The sequence below is a fragment of the Macrobrachium rosenbergii genome, chromosome 4, assembly GCF_040412425.1.
Source record: "Macrobrachium rosenbergii isolate ZJJX-2024 chromosome 4, ASM4041242v1, whole genome shotgun sequence".
In the NCBI taxonomy this organism is placed as follows: Eukaryota; Metazoa; Arthropoda; class Malacostraca; order Decapoda; family Palaemonidae; genus Macrobrachium; species Macrobrachium rosenbergii.
In genome coordinates this window covers 40,469,099-40,488,227 of record NC_089744.1, presented here as the reverse complement: position 1 = coordinate 40,488,227, position 19,129 = coordinate 40,469,099, and the positions used below count along the sequence as shown (strand labels likewise).

The window sequence follows — 19,129 nt, the reverse complement described above, 5'->3', positions numbered from 1 at the left end:
AAGGGGGTACGGGTTTAGAAACCTCCCCTATTATCTAAGTTGGGTCAAATGACGGCCACGTGCCAAATTTTGTCTAGTTCGGTCAAACGGTTGCCACATAAGTTACAAAGGAAAGGGGAATAGGGATGGGGGAAGGAGAAGGGGATTGGGGATGGGGGAAGGAGAACGGGAAGGGGTACGGATTTAGAAACCTACCGTATTATCTAAGTTGGGTCAAATGATGGCCACGTGCAAAATTTTGTCTAGATTGGTCAAGCGGTTACCACATAATTTACAAAGGAAAGGGGGATGGAGATGGGGATGGTGGAAGGGGAAGGGGGTATGGGTTTGAAACCTACCCTATTATCTAGTTGGGTCAAATGATGGATACGTGCCAAATTTTGTCTAGATCGTTCAGGCGGTTACCACATAAGTTACAAAGGGAAGGGGAATGGGGATGGGGGAAGGAGAAGGGGAAGTGGGTACGGGTTTAGAAACCTACCCAATTATCTAAGTTGGGTCAAATAACGGCCATGTACCAAATTTTGTGTAGATCGATTAAGCGGTTGCCACATAAGTTGCAAAGGGAAGGGTAATGGGGATGGGGGAGGGAGAAGGGGGAGAGGGTATGGGTTTGAAACCTACCCTATTATCTAAGTTGGGTCAAATGATGGCCACGTGCAAAATATAGTCTAGATCAGTCAAGCGGTTGCCACATAAGTTACAAAGGGAAGGAGAATGGTGATGGGGGAAGGAGAAGGGGAAGGGGGTACGGGTTTAAAAACCTACCCTATTATCTAAGTTGGGTCAAATGATGGCCACGTGCGAAATTTTGTCTAGATCGGTCAAACGGTTACCACATTAGTTAGGCTACAAGGGGAAGAGGGGAAGTGGGTAGAGGAAGGTGAAGGGGAAGGGGAAGGTGGTACGGGTTTGAAACCTACCCTAGTATTTAAGGTGGGTCAAATGATGGCCACGTGCCAGATTTTGTCTAGATTGGTCAAGCGGTTGCCACATAAGTTACAAATGGAAGGGGGAAGGGTGATTGGGAGGGGAAAGGGGGTAAGGGTTTGAAACCAACCCTATTATCTAAGTTTGGCCAAATGATGGCCACAAGCCAAATATTGTCTAGATCGGTCAAGCGGTCACCACATGAGTTACAAAGGGAAGGGGGAAGGGGATGGGGAGGGGATAAGGGGGATAGGGAAGGGGAAGGGGCTACATGTTTGAAACCTACCCTATTATTTAAGTTGGGTCAAATGATGGCCACGTGCCAAAGATTGTCTAGATCGGTCAAGCGGTTACCACACAAGTTACAAAGGGAAGGGGGAAGGGGATGGTAAAAGTAAGTATAGCTTAGTTTTACCAGACCACTGAGCTGATTAACAGCTCTCCTAGGGCTGGCCCGAAGGATTACACTTATTTTACGTGGCTAAGAACCAGTTGGTTACTTAAAACGGGACCTACAGCTTATTGTGGAATCCGAACCACATTATAGCGAGAAATGAATTTCTATCACCAGAAATAAATTCCTCTAACTCTTCATCAGCCGGCGGCGGGATAACTCCGGCCCATCGAATGACGGTCTGAAGCTCAACCAACTCGGCCAACAAAGGGCTGTGGGGAAGGGGATGGGGATGGGGAAGGGGATGGGAAGGGGGTATGGGTTTGAAACCAACTCTATTATCTAAGTTGGGTCAAATGATCTCCACGTACCCAATATTGTCTAGATCGGTGAAGCAGTTACCACATAAGTTACAAAGGGAGGGGGAGGGGTTGGGGAGGGGGAAGGGGATGGGGAGGGGAAGGTTGTACATGTTTGAAACCTGCCCTATTATTTAAGTTGGGTCAAATGATAGGGAATGCCAAATTTTGTCTAGATCGGTCATGCGGGTTACAAAGGGAAGGGGGAAGGGGGTACGGGTTCGAAACCAACCCTATTATTTAAGTTGGCTTAAATGATGGCCACGTGCCAAATATTGTCTAGATCGGTCAAGCGGTTGCCACATAAGTTATAAAGGGAAGGGGCAAAGGGGATGGGGAGGGGGAAGGGGGATTGGGAGGGGAAAGGGGGTAAGGGTTTGAAACCAATCCTATTATCTAAGTTGGGCCAAATGATGGCCATGAGCCAAATATTGTCTAGATCGGTGAAGCGGTTACCACATGAGTTACAAAGGGAAGGGGGAAGGGGATCGGGAGGGGGAAGGGGATGGGGAGGGGGAAGGGGGTACGTGTTTGAAACCAACCCTATTATCTAAGTTGGGTCAAATGATGGCCAGGTGCCCAATATTGTCTAGATCGGTGAAGCGGTTACCACATAAGTTACAAAGGGAGGGGGAAGGGGTTGGGGAGGGGGAAGGGGATGGGGAGGGGGAAGGGGGTACATGTTTGAAACCTACCCTATTATTTAAGTTGGGTCAAATGATAGCCACGTGCCAAATATTGTCTAGATCGGTCAAGTGGTTACCAAGGGGAAGGGGGAAGGGGGATGGGGAGGGGGAAGGGGGTACGGGTTTGAAACCAACCGTATTATCTAAGTTGGGTCAAATGATGGCCACGTGCCCAATATTGTCTAGATCGGTGAAGCGGTTACCACATAAGTTACAAAGGGAAGGGGGAAGAGGGATGGGGAGGGAGATGGGGGATGTGGAGGGGGAAGGGGGTACATGTTTGAAACCTACCCTATTATTTACTGTATGTTGGGTCAAATGATGGCCACGTGCCAAATATTGTCTAGATCGGTCAAGCGGTTGCCACATAAGTTATAAAGGGAAGGGGGAAGAGGGATGGGGAGGGAGACGGGTGATGTTGAGGGGGAAGGGGGTACGGGTTTGAAACCAACCCTATTATCTAAGTTGGGTCAAATGATGGCCACGTGCCAAATATTGTCTAGATCGGTTGACCGGTTGCCACATAAGTTATAAAGGGAAGGGGGGAAGAGGGATGGGGAGGGAGACGGGGGATGCGGAGGGGGTAGGGGGTACGGGTTTGAGACCAACCCTATTATCTAAGTTGGTTCAAATGATGGCCACGTGCCAAATATTGTTTAGATAGGTCAAGCGGTTGCCACATAAGTTACACCGTTCCTCGTTAGGCAAGTCGATAGAGTTGTGGGCTAACACTCGCTAGGCCCGAGTTCGAGTCTCCAGCCGGCTAATGATGAATTAGAAGAATTTATTTCTGGTGATAGAAATTCATTTCTTGCTATAATGTGGTTCGGATTCCACAATAAGCTGTAGGTCCCATTGCTAAGTAACCAATTGGTTCTTAGCCACGTAAAATAAGTCTAATCCTTCGGGCCAGCCCTTGGAGAGCTGTTAATCAGCTCAGTGGTCTGGTAAAACTAAGGTATACTTAACTTCACATAAGTTACAAAGGGAAGGGGGAAGGGGGATGAGGAGGGTGAAGGGGGTACGGGTTTGAAACCAACCCTATTATCTAAGTTGGGTCAAGTGATGGCCACGTGCCAAATTTTGTCTAGCTCGGTCAAGCGGTTGCCACATAAGTTACAAAGGGAAGGGGAATGGGGATGGGGATGTGGGAAGGGGAAGGGCGTATGGGTTTGAAACCTACCCTATTATCTAGTTGGGTCAAATGATGGATACGTGCCAGATTTTGTATGTTCATGCTATAAAGAAATCCGAACCGCATGACCGAACTAGCCAAATTTGGCACGTGACCCAACTTAGATAATAGGGTTGGCTTCAAACCCATACCCACCTTGCCCCTCCCCATCCCCCTTCCCTTTCTAACTTATGTGGTAACCGCTTGACCGATCTAGACAAAATCTGGCACGTATCCATCATTTGACCCAACTAGATGATAGGGTAGGTTTCAAACCCATACGCCCTTCCCCTTCCCATATCCCCATCCCCATTCCCCTTCCCTTTGTCACTTATGTGGCAACCGCTTGACCGAGCTAGACAAAATTTGGCACGTGGCCATCATTTGACCCAACTTAGATAATACACATTTATATAATTATGTAGTTACTTAAATGAAATCGTAACGATATGGGTTATTCATGGCAAATATGTTAATCTTATAGAGGCAAACTACTATTCCTGCTATTTCATAACACTTATGTGTAAATGATTGACTTATGGTTCAAGACGAGAAGTTACCACTTGTAAAGACAGCAGCCACCAAATTTACCCGCTAACCGATATTCCCTTTTAGACTGATAATCAGTACAAAAATCGTGACAAAATAAAATGATTTTGTTGCATTTTTTGAATATTTTTGTGACCTTTAGAATTACTGATGCATATTTGGCTAATTCTGAAATTTCGCAACTGATTGTCACTACTGTATACTGTGTCGACCAACGTAAGTCCTTCATAAATAGGTTTTCGTCTTGAACTCACCCAGAGACGATGCCTGAAGCTGCTGAAGCCGTTTGAATTCCTCGGTGAGAACGGCTGATAACTATTTAAGTAAGAACCCATCGATGTATTCTTTTTAGTTCTATTAAATATCAAATTTTCACAAAAATATATAAAAAGTTGCATATATACCACTAAAAAACACTAACAAGACCTGCCCAAACTGAGTCAAAGAGTAACTAAAACGTCTAACAAGCAAAGAGGGTAAGGAAAAGTTGAGGTATGTACAGATAAAAATATGAACAAGCTATCAATTAGGCGATAAACAGTTATGTAGAGGTTGTCTTCGGGTTTAACGAGGGAATAGTAGTTTTTATAAGGATCGATTCTAAAGCAGTGAGTTCCTCTTCGTCTTGTGTATATACAATGATCTTATAATCTTTATAATCAATATTGGTCTTGCAATCTAAAAAGTGACTGCGTATGACGGAAGCTTTGGAACTGGACTACCCGTAGCCAGTGCTGACACTGCCTCCATGATGACACACGAAATCACTCTTTATATCGCAAGACCCGTATTGATTATAAAGATTATGAGATCGTTGCGTCTGCGCAAGACGAAGAGGAACTCACTACTTCAGAGTCTATCCTTATGAAAACTACTGTTCGCCTAATTGATAGTTTGTTTACAGTTAGGTCGGAACCTCACCTTTTCCTTAACATCTTTGACCCCGTAGAGGGGTAGTGCTGCCAGTGCACCTCACTCGGTACACTGTAGGCATTAGTTAAGGTTCATTGCAGCGTTCCTTCGGTCCCTGGCTACAACCCCTTTCATTCTTTTTACTGTACCTCCATTCATATTCTATTTCTTCCATCTTGCTATCCAACCTTTCAACATTTGCTTCGTAGTGCAACTGCAAGGTTTTCCTCCTGTTGCATTTTCAAACCCTTCCACTTCAAATTTCCATTTCAGCGCTGAATGACCTCACGGGGTCCCAGCGCTTTGTCTTTTGGCCCAAATTCTATATTCCATTCCTTAACATCTTTGCTTTTTAGATGTTTCAGTTAACCTTTTGCTCAGTTTGGGTAAGTTTTCTTCGTTTCTTTTCAGATGGATATATGTAATTTTTTATATATTTTTTAAGTTTCCAAGTGATTTTATTGTGTAAATTTCAGCCTTGATAATGCGCACTGTGACATTGAGAAACGCCGTCGGCCTCAGGTAATTGTGATTATATGTACTGAATGCCTTTTCCTGGATGTCCGTTTGACAGTTATTATGAAGCCTACAGATATATGATGTTTTATATATATATATATATATATATATATATATATATATATATATATATATATATATATATATATATATATATATATATATATATATATATATATATATATATATATATATATATATATATATATATATATATATATATATATATATATATATATATATATATATATATATATATATATATATACAGTTTATGTATGTGTATACATACATACATACATATATATATATATATATATATATATATATATATATATATATATATATATATAGATATGTATGTATATATATGCATATATATATGTGTATATATATAAATATATATACACATAATATGTATGTGTATATATTATCTAAATATATATATATATATATATATATATATATATATATATATATATATATATATATATATATATATATATAGATGTAGATTCTACTGGTCACTTTTTACCAGATACATATGTAATTGTAATAGCCACAATGCCTTCTTAACTTCTCTCAGATTCTTCACGTATCCAAAAAGCGCGAAGATTTCGTCACTTCAATTTCTTGCACTTGGATCTTAAGGCTTTGTAGTGACAAGCGTGTCCAAAAAGAGCGAAGAATTCAAGAAGTAAAGAGGAATTATGGCTATTATATGTACAGTATATATATATATATATATATATATATATATATATATATATATATATATAAAATATATATAAATATATATATATATATATATATATATATATATATATATATATATATATATATTATATATATATATATATATATATTAAAATATATATTCAATATATATACATACAGTATATATATATATATATATATATATATATATATATATATATATATATATATATATATATATATATATATATATATATATAATTTAATAGCCACAATGCCATCTTAACTTCTCGAATTCTTCTCGCTTTTTTGGATATGTTTTTAACGACAAAGCCGTAAGATCCAAATGCAAGAAATTGAAAAGGCTTTGATGGCCGGTCGCGGGAAACGAACCCGCGTCACCATAACCACAAGGAGGTGATGTTGCCGACCTGACCACGAGAAGGATAAAAGTCTGTTATCTCTCTTACATACATATACCTGTCGTTTTCAGATATATTTATTAGAGCTGGAATAGACCCATCCTCACCATCGTAGTCAAGTGGCTATTAGAATTACATGTGTGTCTGGTAAAAGTGACCAGTAGATTCTACACACACACACACACACACACACATATACATATATATATATATATATATATATATATATATATATATATATATATATATATTAATACAGATGATCTCAGTTGATTATAATACTGTTGTAACTTCCGCCGAGCTTTATTTGTTTTTTCCAGGGGCGTAGTAGGACGCGAATATCCGCTTAACTGTGATCTACGTAACGCATAAATACATTTGTGGAACAATACGAAACAAAAAGGAATAAGACCGGGAATCGTTTCGCCGAATGCGACACACAACAATGATGCACTGGTTCTAACGGGTTATTCCCCCAAACACGCATTACTGTTGAAAGAAACTCTCTATTGTTCCGCGTATTGTTTAACAAAGTAAATGATTCTCTAGCTACAAATTAAATGAAACAAAGGCCATATCATCCTGTAGTTGCGAATTAACCGGTAGACAACAGGCCTGAGCTACAGTAGCTGACCAGCAACGCACAAGAACGGTGTCACTTCAGAGGCTCTCCTGCACTGTAGCGAGGTAAGGCTGAATCCATTTAGTTTTGTGAATCTCTCTCTCTCTCTCTCTCTCTCTTCATCATTTAGAGCCTTAACTGAATGTTAAGGTATTAGTAGCCTACGTAAATATCTTCAATTTTTTTTTTTTTAGGTGAGGTAAGATGGGCGAAAGAAGAATGAGGGCAGTTAGCTAGCTAACAATGGTAGGGAATAGTTTAGAAAGTTAACTATTAGTAAGAGTAATGTAAAGTGTGGTTTGGTTACCTTGAAATGATTCGTCTCTGGAAAGACGTCCTCAACTAGGCTGGACTAGACCAATTCCCTCATTACTTTCCGTTTCCTTGATACTTAGTGATGAACAATGTCTTCCATTCGGAAGATTCTTGTCATCTTATAGCATCTCCCCAAACAAACTTTGCACGAAGTAACCAATATTGATGACAATCGAAGGCCAGGTATTTCATTGAGGCAGTGTCACGTATAACTCCCTGCTTCGCCTCAAACTTTCACTACTTGTACCAAAGTTTGACAGTAAGATTTTAAGATATGCCGGAAAAGGTGCTATAGTGACCCTGACTTGCGTTTATGCTCCATAAACTATCTTTTAATCTCTCGAATATAAGTCCCTGACCCCCAGCTCCCCCTCTACTCCCTCAAAAAAGAAGAGAGAGAGAGAGAGAGAGAGAGAGAGAGAGAGAGAGAGAGAGAGAGAGAGAGAGAGAGAGAGAGAGAGAGAGAAGCGCTTTTGGGATATACATAGTATACCCGTCTTCTAATTTGTATTCCGTAAATGAATGAAAATACTTTGATAAAGACGTTTTTCCTCTCATTTAGTGCTTTTTGTATGTTGCTTTTCCATGTTTTGAGTGATTATATTGCATTTCGTAAGATTATATATATATATATATATATATATATATATATATATATATATATATATATATATATATATATATATATATATATATATTAATTAATAACAACTAATTGCACTTAACTGCATTACGCATTCAATATTTTTGCACTGGCTGGCAGAAGGAAATTAAGCTAGCTTTTTGCCAGCGCAGGTCCTAATATATTGGCGTCCCACAAGTGACATTTATGGACTTGTAATCTCTGACCACCCACCCAAAACGAATTTTGCATCATTTGATAGAATAATGTAGAATAGAGCCAGTTGTCTGATTCAGAGAGGGGTGAAGTATGAGAAAGGAAGAGGAAAATTAAGGAAGGCGGAAGAGCTGCGAATGATAAAGACCCATTTCTTTATTTTGTTACCACTAAAGGCCCTTTTAGTTTTCTGTAAAAGAAAACTATTGTGCCGGCTTTGTCTGTCCGTCCGCACTTTTTCTGTCCGCCCATAGATATTAAAAACTACTGGGACTAGGGGACTGCAAATTGGTGTGTTGATCATCCACCCTCCAATCATCAAACATGCCAAATTGCAGCCCTCTAGCCTCGGTACTTATTATTTTATTTAAGGTTAAAGTTAGCCATAATCGTGCATCTGGCAACGTTATAGGACAGGTCACCACGGGCCGTGGTTAAAGTTTCATGGGCTGCGGCTCATACAGCATTATACCGAGACCACCGAAAGATAGATGTATTTTCGGTTTCCTTGATTATACGCTGTACGGAAAACTCGATTGCGCCGAAGAAACTTTGGCGCATTTTTACTTGTTTCTGTAAGCTCATGATACTCGTATGGACATTCCCGTTGCATGCAAGCAGAATTTGTTCTCTGGCGCCAATGAAAAGCTGAAAATATTTGCAAGAGTTAATATGTTGGCGGAGTTAAGTTTCCAAGAATCCTGTTAGGAAGCGTGTTGTAAAGGCTTCCGAAGAAAAACAGCACAGTTGCAGAGGCACGGTTCTTACAAGTTGTTTATCGTTGGACAATTCGAATAGACAAAAGGCGCTGTTCCTTTCATTTTATACTTAATTTCTTTCATCCTTTTATTACTCTTTAGAACATTCTCAGTACATCTGTAGAAATAGAAATTATAAATTAGATTACAAAATTTTATTCTTGGCAGGAAAATTAAATCCGTAATCAGTCGCTCCTTTTACAATATTCACTTTCGCACATAAGTAGCCGAATACTTCCCCGTTGTTGTATTTTTTTTATGTATTTGTTCATTTTAAACGATTAAAATTCAGACATTTTCCCATATTTTACGAACGTTTACGAAAAACTGATGCGACAAGCTTACTCCCTAATTCAAAACTTCCACACGGTATATACAGAAAGATATAACCTCATGTGTCTAATGAGCCAGGATCTTGGTAACAAAACTGAAGTGGATACAAGTCTGAAGCAAACCTAGGTCTCTGATGCGACAAAGGAAGGATTTGATTCATTAGTTTACAAGTACTGACTTAGCGATGTGGATATGGATAGCGTTAAATTTCCAGATTCTCATACATTGCTGAGACAACGGAAAGATCGTACGACAGTTAGGCAAAATTAGAAAGTTTTTTTTTTTGGAAACACTGAAGCGAACTTTTCATGAAATCCAGCTATATCTGCAGTAATGGCATCAGTAAAAAAATGATACAAGATTAAGACAGAGCTTATGAAGAAGGCTAAGAAGGAAGAGAGCTAAGAGGGAAGAGGGCTAAGAAGGAAGAGGGCTAAGAAGGACAGGAGGGCGATTTGCAGTGCGGTGAATAAATTACTTATGATTGAGATGGACAAGACTAGCTTTGAAGGGCGTCAAAAGGATGGGGAGAGAACATGCTTTAGGAATCGCTTGGAGATAGTAAAGGGACAAATGCAGTAACTCAGAACAAGAACTTATGTCAGACCCTTTCAAAAAAGCATGATGAACCTCCTGAACAAATTCCGTAACAGGGTAACCAGGGAAAGTAGCCGATAGGTCAAGTAGAATAGATCATTAATCGGTTTTGCGTTGTGGAAGTATCTCAGATTTCAAGCGTTTAGAAAAAACGACTATTTAGCAGACTTTAAAGCCTTGAATGACTAAGGCAATAGAAGTGAGAGAAACAGTAGGCTAGAAAAAGAAAGACTACACTTGGATGCGAGCAAATTTTTTGAAGGAAAGGAATTTAAACACTAGCTGGCACTGCATTGTTTATCAATAACAATTACTGTCTAAGAGCAAGGAGTATACGTGAAATGTCGGCACCTGAAATTTAACTACCTTTCCACCTTCTTGAGCCATACAGTTATCGATTGCAAGTTAAATGATTGTTCAAAACTTCTTCGTCATTTTCCAAAACTTTTGTTGATGATATATGGACAGCTCCTGTTCTAGTCTGCAATATCAACACATGCAATGCAAGAAAAAACGTGCACGTTTGTAGTACTGATATTGTTCCTTAATATCCTTGTAATCTGGATTCTTCTTGTTCTCTCTTCTTACAGAAAATGAGTTTCATCTCCTACCTGCTGTTCCTCTGCCTGCTCAGTGGAACCTTCGTTGGGGAATCCGAAGCAACGTCTCCTGAAGCAAAGAGCGAACCTAATAAAGATGCGAACAGACTCGGAGGTGGTGACAATCCAGAGGAGAACAATGGAACCTTCAGGGACAGGCTTAACCCTGTGCCAGTTTACCCGCCCATGTACCAAGGGTATCCTCAAACAAGGAGAGAACCGGATAAAGAAATGAATAGTCTAGGAGATGACGTCAATGGTACCTCCGTCAGAGACAGGATTAACCCTGGGGCAATGTACCCGCCCACGTACCAGGGGTATCCCAACTACCCTTCATATCCGTCCCAGCCTGGAAATGGATTTGGGACGTACTTCCAGAATGGCTGCACATGTCCAGGAGGTAACACAGGCTACAACCCGCAGCAGTACAATCCGATGTACCCTTACCCCTATAACGGTTACAATGGATTCCCTTTCATGTATCCCCAGGGCCAAGATCAGTTTGGATACAATAGTGGAACTTCCCGTACGGAGAAGGCCAGTTCTCCCGTCGTTAATCCATGAATCAATTTTCCGTTGTAGTGTTTGTCTAAAAGATACTTGTGATTGATCGTTTCAATCAGTGGCGTCACTATGGGGTTAGGGGGAGGCCTTGGGCCGCCCCCACTGGCCCCCAGTCGAAATTCCCTTTCTAGCTAAACTTTAACCCTTACAGTATTTGATTCATTTGCATACAGTAAGAGTTGAAAATTAACTGAAAATTGAGCCCTTATCATTTCAAATACAGGTTTACTAATTGCTAATACCATTATTTTCCTTCATTCACATGGATATAATATACATTCGAGAATAGTATATTTTACTAATTACAGAACTGGTACATTAGTTTTGTGTAAATTTCGTTGGCCCCCACAAAATATCTGGCCCCACCTAGGCGCCCCCACTGATGGAATGCCAGCTACGCCACTGGTTTCAATCGATCTGATATTTCGTTCCGCATTATGGAAAAATTTTAATTACTCATGATTGACAAGTTGCTATAAAAACGCAATTTGTAAAAGTAGAAAACATGCGAAAATATCAGTCACGAAGGCTGCTACGGAAACATTGCTAGCTCCTAACACCAAGCATGTAATAGACATTGATAACTTGAGACTATCGGGGCAAAGGAATTGATATCATTAAGAACCGAAAAGGGTTTCACATTACATTGCTTAATAATAAAAGCCCCTCCTGTTCATTAGCCAACATTTAATGGAATAAACAATAACAGGAAGTTTGTTTTTTACTATCCCACTCAAGTTAAAACAGAGATAGAGAGAGCAACATATTCTTGCGCGCACACACACACACACACACACTATGTATATATACGTATGTAAAACGAGTAATTTTAATGTTAAACAGGTAAGACAATTCCTTTTAATTGTACAATGAGCTTCCAATAGTTACAGCCTCAAATGAGGCTTTCTGTTGTAATAGCCAGCGTATCAGAAAATTATTTGTATATTTTAAACAAAACACTTAAATATGTATATTTATGAATATTCGTGACATTCCTTCGGTCTATGCTGCTCATTGTGTACACATAACTTGGCTCTCTCAGCAGGTCCAAATTGTTGTAATTACCAGCATTCTAAAGCAACGACCATAACACTGACACATTCAGCGTGAAAGCCTTGGCCAGTTAAGAGACTCGTAGCTGCCAATAGCTGTCCAATCCCTCTTTACTAAGTGTTACGGTCTGCTCTACGAGCAAGAGTCCGTGCTGGCATTACGCCAGCTTAATCATGAACAACTCCAATGAATCAGGACAGCTGAACAGTGAAGCCAATGCCACTTCTGCTGGGACATGCTCGGGATCTTCTGCTTGCCTATTGTCTATAATTGTCATTTTTTGTTCGAAGGCGGTATTTATCTTAGCTTCTGATCAAACTTGTCCACAAGGCATCAAAGTAACTTTATTCTGTCTCTTAGCAGCAGCTTGGCATCTGGCTACAGCTTCTCCTCACTTCAAGGAGCAAACGGACGTACGTACAAACCTGTGTACACATATGTCGTACGGAGGCGAAGGTAACAGAGGTGACTAAGAATTATGTGTGTTAGTACTCTGCAAACGGGGTTCACCTACGATTCAGAGGTTAAATTGCGAATGTGACAGTATTGTTTTGTTGTTTTCTTCTGGAGCAACCCTGTCAGGGGGAACTGTTTAATGTATATATGTGTGTATGTGTGAATAAAGGATTATTACCAGGCATGGTCACCTGAACTTACAGAAAAATATATTAACGTTGCCACGTGAAATTCTTAAAATCCTTTCTGACGCGTTCAGGTACACCAGTCCTACTCTGGTGGAAATGGTTTCATCTGTTTAGGTGGTGGTGATCATGACCAACAATATCCTGCCAATAGTAAAACACTCTATTTTACCACTATCCCACTATTAAGTGAAGGTGAGTTTATTTCTGTTGCAGTTATAATCTAAACTCGACAAGCTTATGTACGTTTCATTATTATTATTGTTATTATTATTAGCCAAGCTTAGGCAGTGAATGCCACCCTCAAGACTTGAGACCGGACACACGCATTCTACTGAAATTCTGGACACCACCGCCTTTCTTCTACAGCTGCAGTGGTTTTATCATTTGGTCCCTTTCAAGCGTAATCCTATTTGCCATTGGCACGCACACAATTTAAAGGTGATGCTATTTTTAGCATCGGCCAAAATGTAAACAATCTGATTTTTTTATCAAATAAGTCAGCCATCATTGTTTTCAGCTTTTTCAAAAACAGTACAATGCCCAGTCCCATAATCGTTTTATAGACTAAAACACTATAAATGATATAAAATGAAAGATATTCCCTCAATAGTTTTCATACCTTGTAAACTAGAGAGGAAATATAAACTTGTTTTAACTACAAAACTTTATATTACATCAGGCAGAGGTGAAACTTGACCATTTTTAGCAGAAAACGCCAGTGAGACTCACCTTAACCTCATCACTTACGGAAGATAATTAATGCGCCAATAGATTGCTTAGATTTCCCTGAAACAAAAAACAAGGGCTCCGTCGTCCTTGATGGTGACGTCAGCAGCAACGCTTCTCTCGACAAGCAGAACTGTTACTGGCTCAGTTATCGCTTCGGGAACAGGAAGGTATTGTATCCTTGCCGCGTTGTTTGAGGACGGAACCGCGCAGTTAGTGACGTTTCCCTTCGCTCCGAGGAGAAGGAAATAAATTTTGCACCGGACGTAATACCCAAGATGGTTTGAAGTGTGGTTTAACTGTAGCCGTGACGAGCCTATCATCTGTTAAGGGTAAGTTTCATTACGGTTACGTTTAACAATCTTATTGATTTTTAAGGATTTCGCGTTTTCAGCTAATTCACTTTCCATTATAATTCGCTTTTGTTGTCTCTTGAGCTGTGTTAAAATTACTTAAACTGTAGCTTGATTAGACTGTTTTTGACATTTGACGTTTTTCCTTAGTGGTTTGCCTTGCAAATGATTTTAGATGTGCATAACAAACTTAACGCTATTCGTGGACAACAATGAGTACTTGTATTGTGATTTAGTTTTTAACCAGTATTCTTCACATAGCGTTTACTCGTCGTTCGTCTGTTTTACAATCCAAGCTTGAGATAAAACTAGGTCATGTGCTACTTATTTTTATTACAAATTTTATATTTTTCAGGATTAGGCGATCTCGGATGGTCCATGAAGGTTAACATTCAATGTGTAATGTACAGTGCTTTGAAATTTGATTTTCTTGTGAAGCCTTCATTTTTGAAGATTTATATCTACCTTGAATCTGTACCTTGAATCAGAGGATATGACTGTTCTTTATTTTAAAGCTAATCCATATACTGCAATGGTAACTATTTTATACCACTTTCAGATTGGCGTGAATTCTGAAGCAAACTGCACTTGTGAGAAGTAACTAAAGTCCAACCTTTAGCCAGGATAATTTCTCGTGCTACGCAGCTTTGGACAGCTCTTCGCATCAACTATCCAAACCAACGTTTTTTTTTTCCTCCACCCCTGCAGGGGCGGTGCCCCTGTAGGGGTGGAGGCCCCTCCCATGCCCTGTTCCATAGGTCTTATGACCTATGGGCAGTGCATGGGAGCCCCTCCCATGCCCTGTTCCATAGGTCTTATGGCCTATGGGTAGTGCATGGGAGCCCCTCCCATGCCCTGTTCCATAGGTCTTATGGCCTATGGGCAGTGCATGGGAGCCCCTCCCATGCCCTGTTTCATAGGTCTTATGACCTATGGGCAGTGCATGGGAGTTCTAAGGAACCAGCTAATTAAAGGTTAATGTATGTCTATTTTAAAGTTACATACCTTGGATAAGATTCTTTAATATTTTAAAGGCTAGGAAATGTGACTGCTTTATTCAACGCTGGATTTTTATTTTTCTAGAATTCCGCCGTTTATAGCCTAGACCTATTAACTTAATTTTTCATGGAATTGTAGTTATAACCTAGTATAAAATTTAACTTAAGTTTTAAAATATTTCGGGTGATGTTAGTTAATTTAATTACCCCTGTTAACTTTAATTACCCCTGTTAACTTGGGCTTCTGAATATTTCGCGAAATCAAAGTTATTACATAATCACCCTTAAGATAATTTCCAGTGGTCAGCAGTAATGTAGTTTTAAAATTCCATCTGGACTTCTCAGCTTATAAGGAAGTTAACTTTTTAGACTTATTTTTGGTAATGCTTTTAAACCATTAAACGTAATTTTTATTTTAAATATATTTTTAACTAAACCTAAATTGTTTTCAGTGTTCATAGCTCAAATTAATGTAACTAAATAGTCAACTTGAAGCTAATAATTTCCAAGTGAAGTCCATGCCAATGCTACAATAAGCAGGCTTCTATTTTCACTGTATAGACAAACCTATTCTCAGGAATGGCTTTAATAAAATCAGTAATAGCCCCGTAGGAGGTTATTGCCATACAGTGTGCCATCAATGTACCTCACGCAGCGCGTAGGTGTAACCCAAGGTTGTTTGCAGCGTCCCTTCGGCCCCTAGTTGCAACCCCTTCATCCCTTATACTGAACTTGTCATATTCTTTCTTCCGTCTTACTGCCCACCCTCCTAACAGTTGTTCCATAGCGCAACCGTGAGGTTTTCCTCTCGTTACTCGTTTAAAACTTTATTCCTCTCAATTTGTCAGCATCGAATGACCTCACTGGTTCCAGTGCTTGGCCTTGGGACTAAATTTCAAATTCCGGTCCCTATCATAATAGCTGGCATACTTTGTTAAATCTTGTCAGAAAAACTAATGCCATGCCTTTACTGGACGGCAACAGCCCCGGCAAATTGACCTGTTGTCCTTTTTCTCGGCAGCTCTAGACGATTTATACGGTTGTTCAGTTGGTCACTTCGCTTGTTAGCACTTTTGTTCCTCTGGTCCTTTGGTTTGCGAGATATAGGACACGTCAGTCAAAATCCTGAGCCAGATATACTTCTGGGTCTACAAGAGTGGAGAAATGGTATGCTTGGCTCAAGAATGGCTTATCAAAACTGAGGATGGGCAAGTGTCTGGTAGTTCAGGCAATCAACCAGCCAGTTCATTTTTCCTTTCAGATGTTTAATGCTTTAGTCTGGTCATTTGCAAAAGTTTCTTGCCTTAAGATTTTTGTCATATTTTCAAGGTTTGTTTACTTGAGTTTAAATGTTTTAATTGTAAGTGCTTGTTATTATAGACTGTCGTTATTATAGACTATTTACATTTGTTTTTCGGCTCAGTTGCAAAATTTTACTTTAATGAATTAGAACTTTATAAATGTTATCGGGAAAATAGTGTAGAGCATTGCTTGAAAAACTGATTCGGCTGAATTTAATTTCATTAAACTACAATAGCTTTCATTGTTTAGATTTTAACGAAGCTTAAAGAATTGACTTGGCAAGAGTAATTACAATAAAATATACAGTTAATGAATTAACCTATGACGTTTTAAGTTTAATGGATGTACTTCAGAATTTAGTTACCAATGTCAAAAAAACCTAATAAGCAGATTCTTACTAATTTATATAACAGCATGGTTATCTGCCTCTTGTCTGAAAGCACTTGTTTGGTAATTTTCTGAAAGCTCTAATTCAAGGCATTGTGGTTTATCATGCTTTACACTACAGTGTAAAGTTTTTTTTTTTTTTCCTTTAAGAAATTTTTCCTGCCGCATTTTCTTTCATTTACAGGTCAGGCTCACGGAAACTGTTATCTAAGGCAATACAAGCAGAATACTCCACTGTTATCTAAGGCAATACAAGCAGAATACTCGTTAGTCAAGAACTAATGTTTGTTGCTTTTACTCCACAATGATTTTTAAACTGAGGTGAGAACGGAACCTGGCATTACCTATTTGTCTTACTTATGCCCTAGTTTGACTTGATGGTTCACATGCGTGATGAGTTCTTTGGTATTTTAATAAAATGTTTTAAATGATTCCTATGTAAATATATCTTAACCTTCACAAATTGTTTACTTTTAAGAAGTCAGAATTAAATAACTAAGTTTCAGCTTAGTTATTGCTAGTTTTAAACCCCCAAAGTTACTCGTTCACCAGTTGGCAGTGGTGTGAGAAAACTGTTTTAGGTTTTTGAAACTTGTAAAGGTTCTTCCTAACAATGAGGAAATCTTTTTTGATATAAAGGTTTTTAGTATTAGTAAGATAAATAAGTATGCAATAAATAATAGTATGGCAGTAAAGATACATTTTTTATGGGTATAGGAAATACAAAATATTTTTTCAATTTAATGGGGTCCAGGTGAAGATTGCTTAAACAAAAAGTTCATGGAAATAGTTTAAATTATAACTGCTATGCAAAGCCTATGGTTTAAATGAAATCTACAACGGGAGATAAGATACTCAAAAGCCGAATCTAGTTAATGAAGATTAGCATTACTGTATATTCAGTTTGTCATTGCATAGTTACGAGAAGTGTACAATTTAAAATTTATACTAAAGTTGTTAGTGGCAGGATTATAATAGGTTTGGAGAAACTTAGTCATGTATGCAGTGTTTGAAGCAATCTTGAACAAGAGGGCTGCTCACGCTCACGCTATTAATGGCTGGAAGATATATTTGATATTGAGACCCGCCTGGGGATGTCAAGGTGTAAGGCTGCGTCCACACGATCGAGCTTTGTTCGACGAATTTTGTCCGGTGTGACGTCAGCTGCGGGCAGAGTTCTGACTTTGCCCGCAGCTTCTCCGCCTCTGACGTCACATCGGACGAAGTTCGTCGAACAAAGCTGTGTGTGTGGACGCAGCCTGATAGTGTCAGTGTCTTTTGTCATAGATTCGCTTCAGGTACAAGATTTTTTGTAATAAAGATTCTCATTTTCATTGGCAGTCACTACTGTTTTACTTTTCCATATCTTTCATATCTTTATTGTTCCTGCCAATTTATGCTATCGTCACTTTATCACCAGTTTTAAAAGCAAAAGGTTTTTTTTATTCCATTCATTTACCTTTCCTTTAATCTTGGTCTTCATGATTCATATTTTCTTGAATTCGCTGTTTTCCCCAGTTGCCCTTTGTTAGTACGTGCCGTAACTTTAAATATTTATGATGATAACGTCGAACTGGTGTACCCTGATTTCCTAAAAATATTTGTAAAGGATTCGTAAGTGTTGGCGTTTATTCGAAGCTAGAAGCTTCTAGTAATAATTATTGCCTCAGATGGTTTCGTATGTTTATTACACAAGTTGGTTTTAGATATAAATATTCTTTGGCCTTTATTTTTTTATAGATTTTTATCGCCAGACTGTGTAACCCCTGCGGAAATTTTCATCTGTGCATCTTCGGTACTTTGGGTAACACGGTGGTTTTGGTCTTATATGGGATAGGGAATAGACTAAATAATAATATAATAATAATAATAATAATGAACGTGTTTTTCAATGTCCTCAACATTTTGGAGGTTTCCCTAATTACACATCAAGAATCATGCCATAAGCAAATTCGAGGTCTGCTGATACTATAATGGGTTTTTATTGGACCTATGCAGGTGGGTTTATGAAAGTATGGACTTTCCTTGAACAATTCTTATAGAATGAGGAACAAAGGTTCTTTTACCCTGTAGTAAATTTGAGAGGCTTATAACGTTACTACCAATGTCTTTCTCTCCTGTTGTACATATACTGTAAATCCTAGAAAACCTTTTGACAACAGATCGAGTTTCTGCTCCGTAAATGCTTGGAAGTAGGTACTGTACTGGTAAAAATATATTGGAACTCGGAACGTGTAAGCATTATAGGAAATGATGATAAAGCTGCCAAGGTTGCACTCACTATAACTAAGTTAAGTATATCTGTTCCTGTTAGTGACTGGTTACTATCTTCAATCCCAATCGCATTTAGTAAATGGCAGGCATTGGGAAAAATTCAC

At 38.9% G+C, this 19,129-nt stretch overlaps 1 protein-coding gene and 1 long non-coding RNA gene across 2 annotated transcripts; both read left to right on the top strand.

Moving 5' to 3' along the window:
• The first annotated feature begins 7,213 nt into the window (after positions 1 to 7,213).
• On the top strand, positions 7,214 to 12,000 carry LOC136832988 (uncharacterized). Its single transcript, XM_067094642.1, has 2 exons — positions 7,214 to 7,349; positions 10,716 to 12,000. The coding sequence occupies exon 2, from the start codon at positions 10,719 to 10,721 to the stop codon at positions 11,286 to 11,288; it is 570 nt and encodes a 189-aa protein (XP_066950743.1). The 5' UTR covers positions 7,214 to 7,349; positions 10,716 to 10,718; the 3' UTR covers positions 11,289 to 12,000.
• A 1,852-nt stretch (positions 12,001 to 13,852) lies between these two features.
• On the top strand, positions 13,853 to 17,183 carry LOC136832999 (uncharacterized). Its single transcript, XR_010851361.1, has 2 exons — positions 13,853 to 14,043; positions 14,624 to 17,183. It is a non-coding gene; the product is annotated as an uncharacterized lncRNA (long non-coding RNA).
• Positions 17,184 to 19,129: the final 1,946 nt, after the last annotated feature.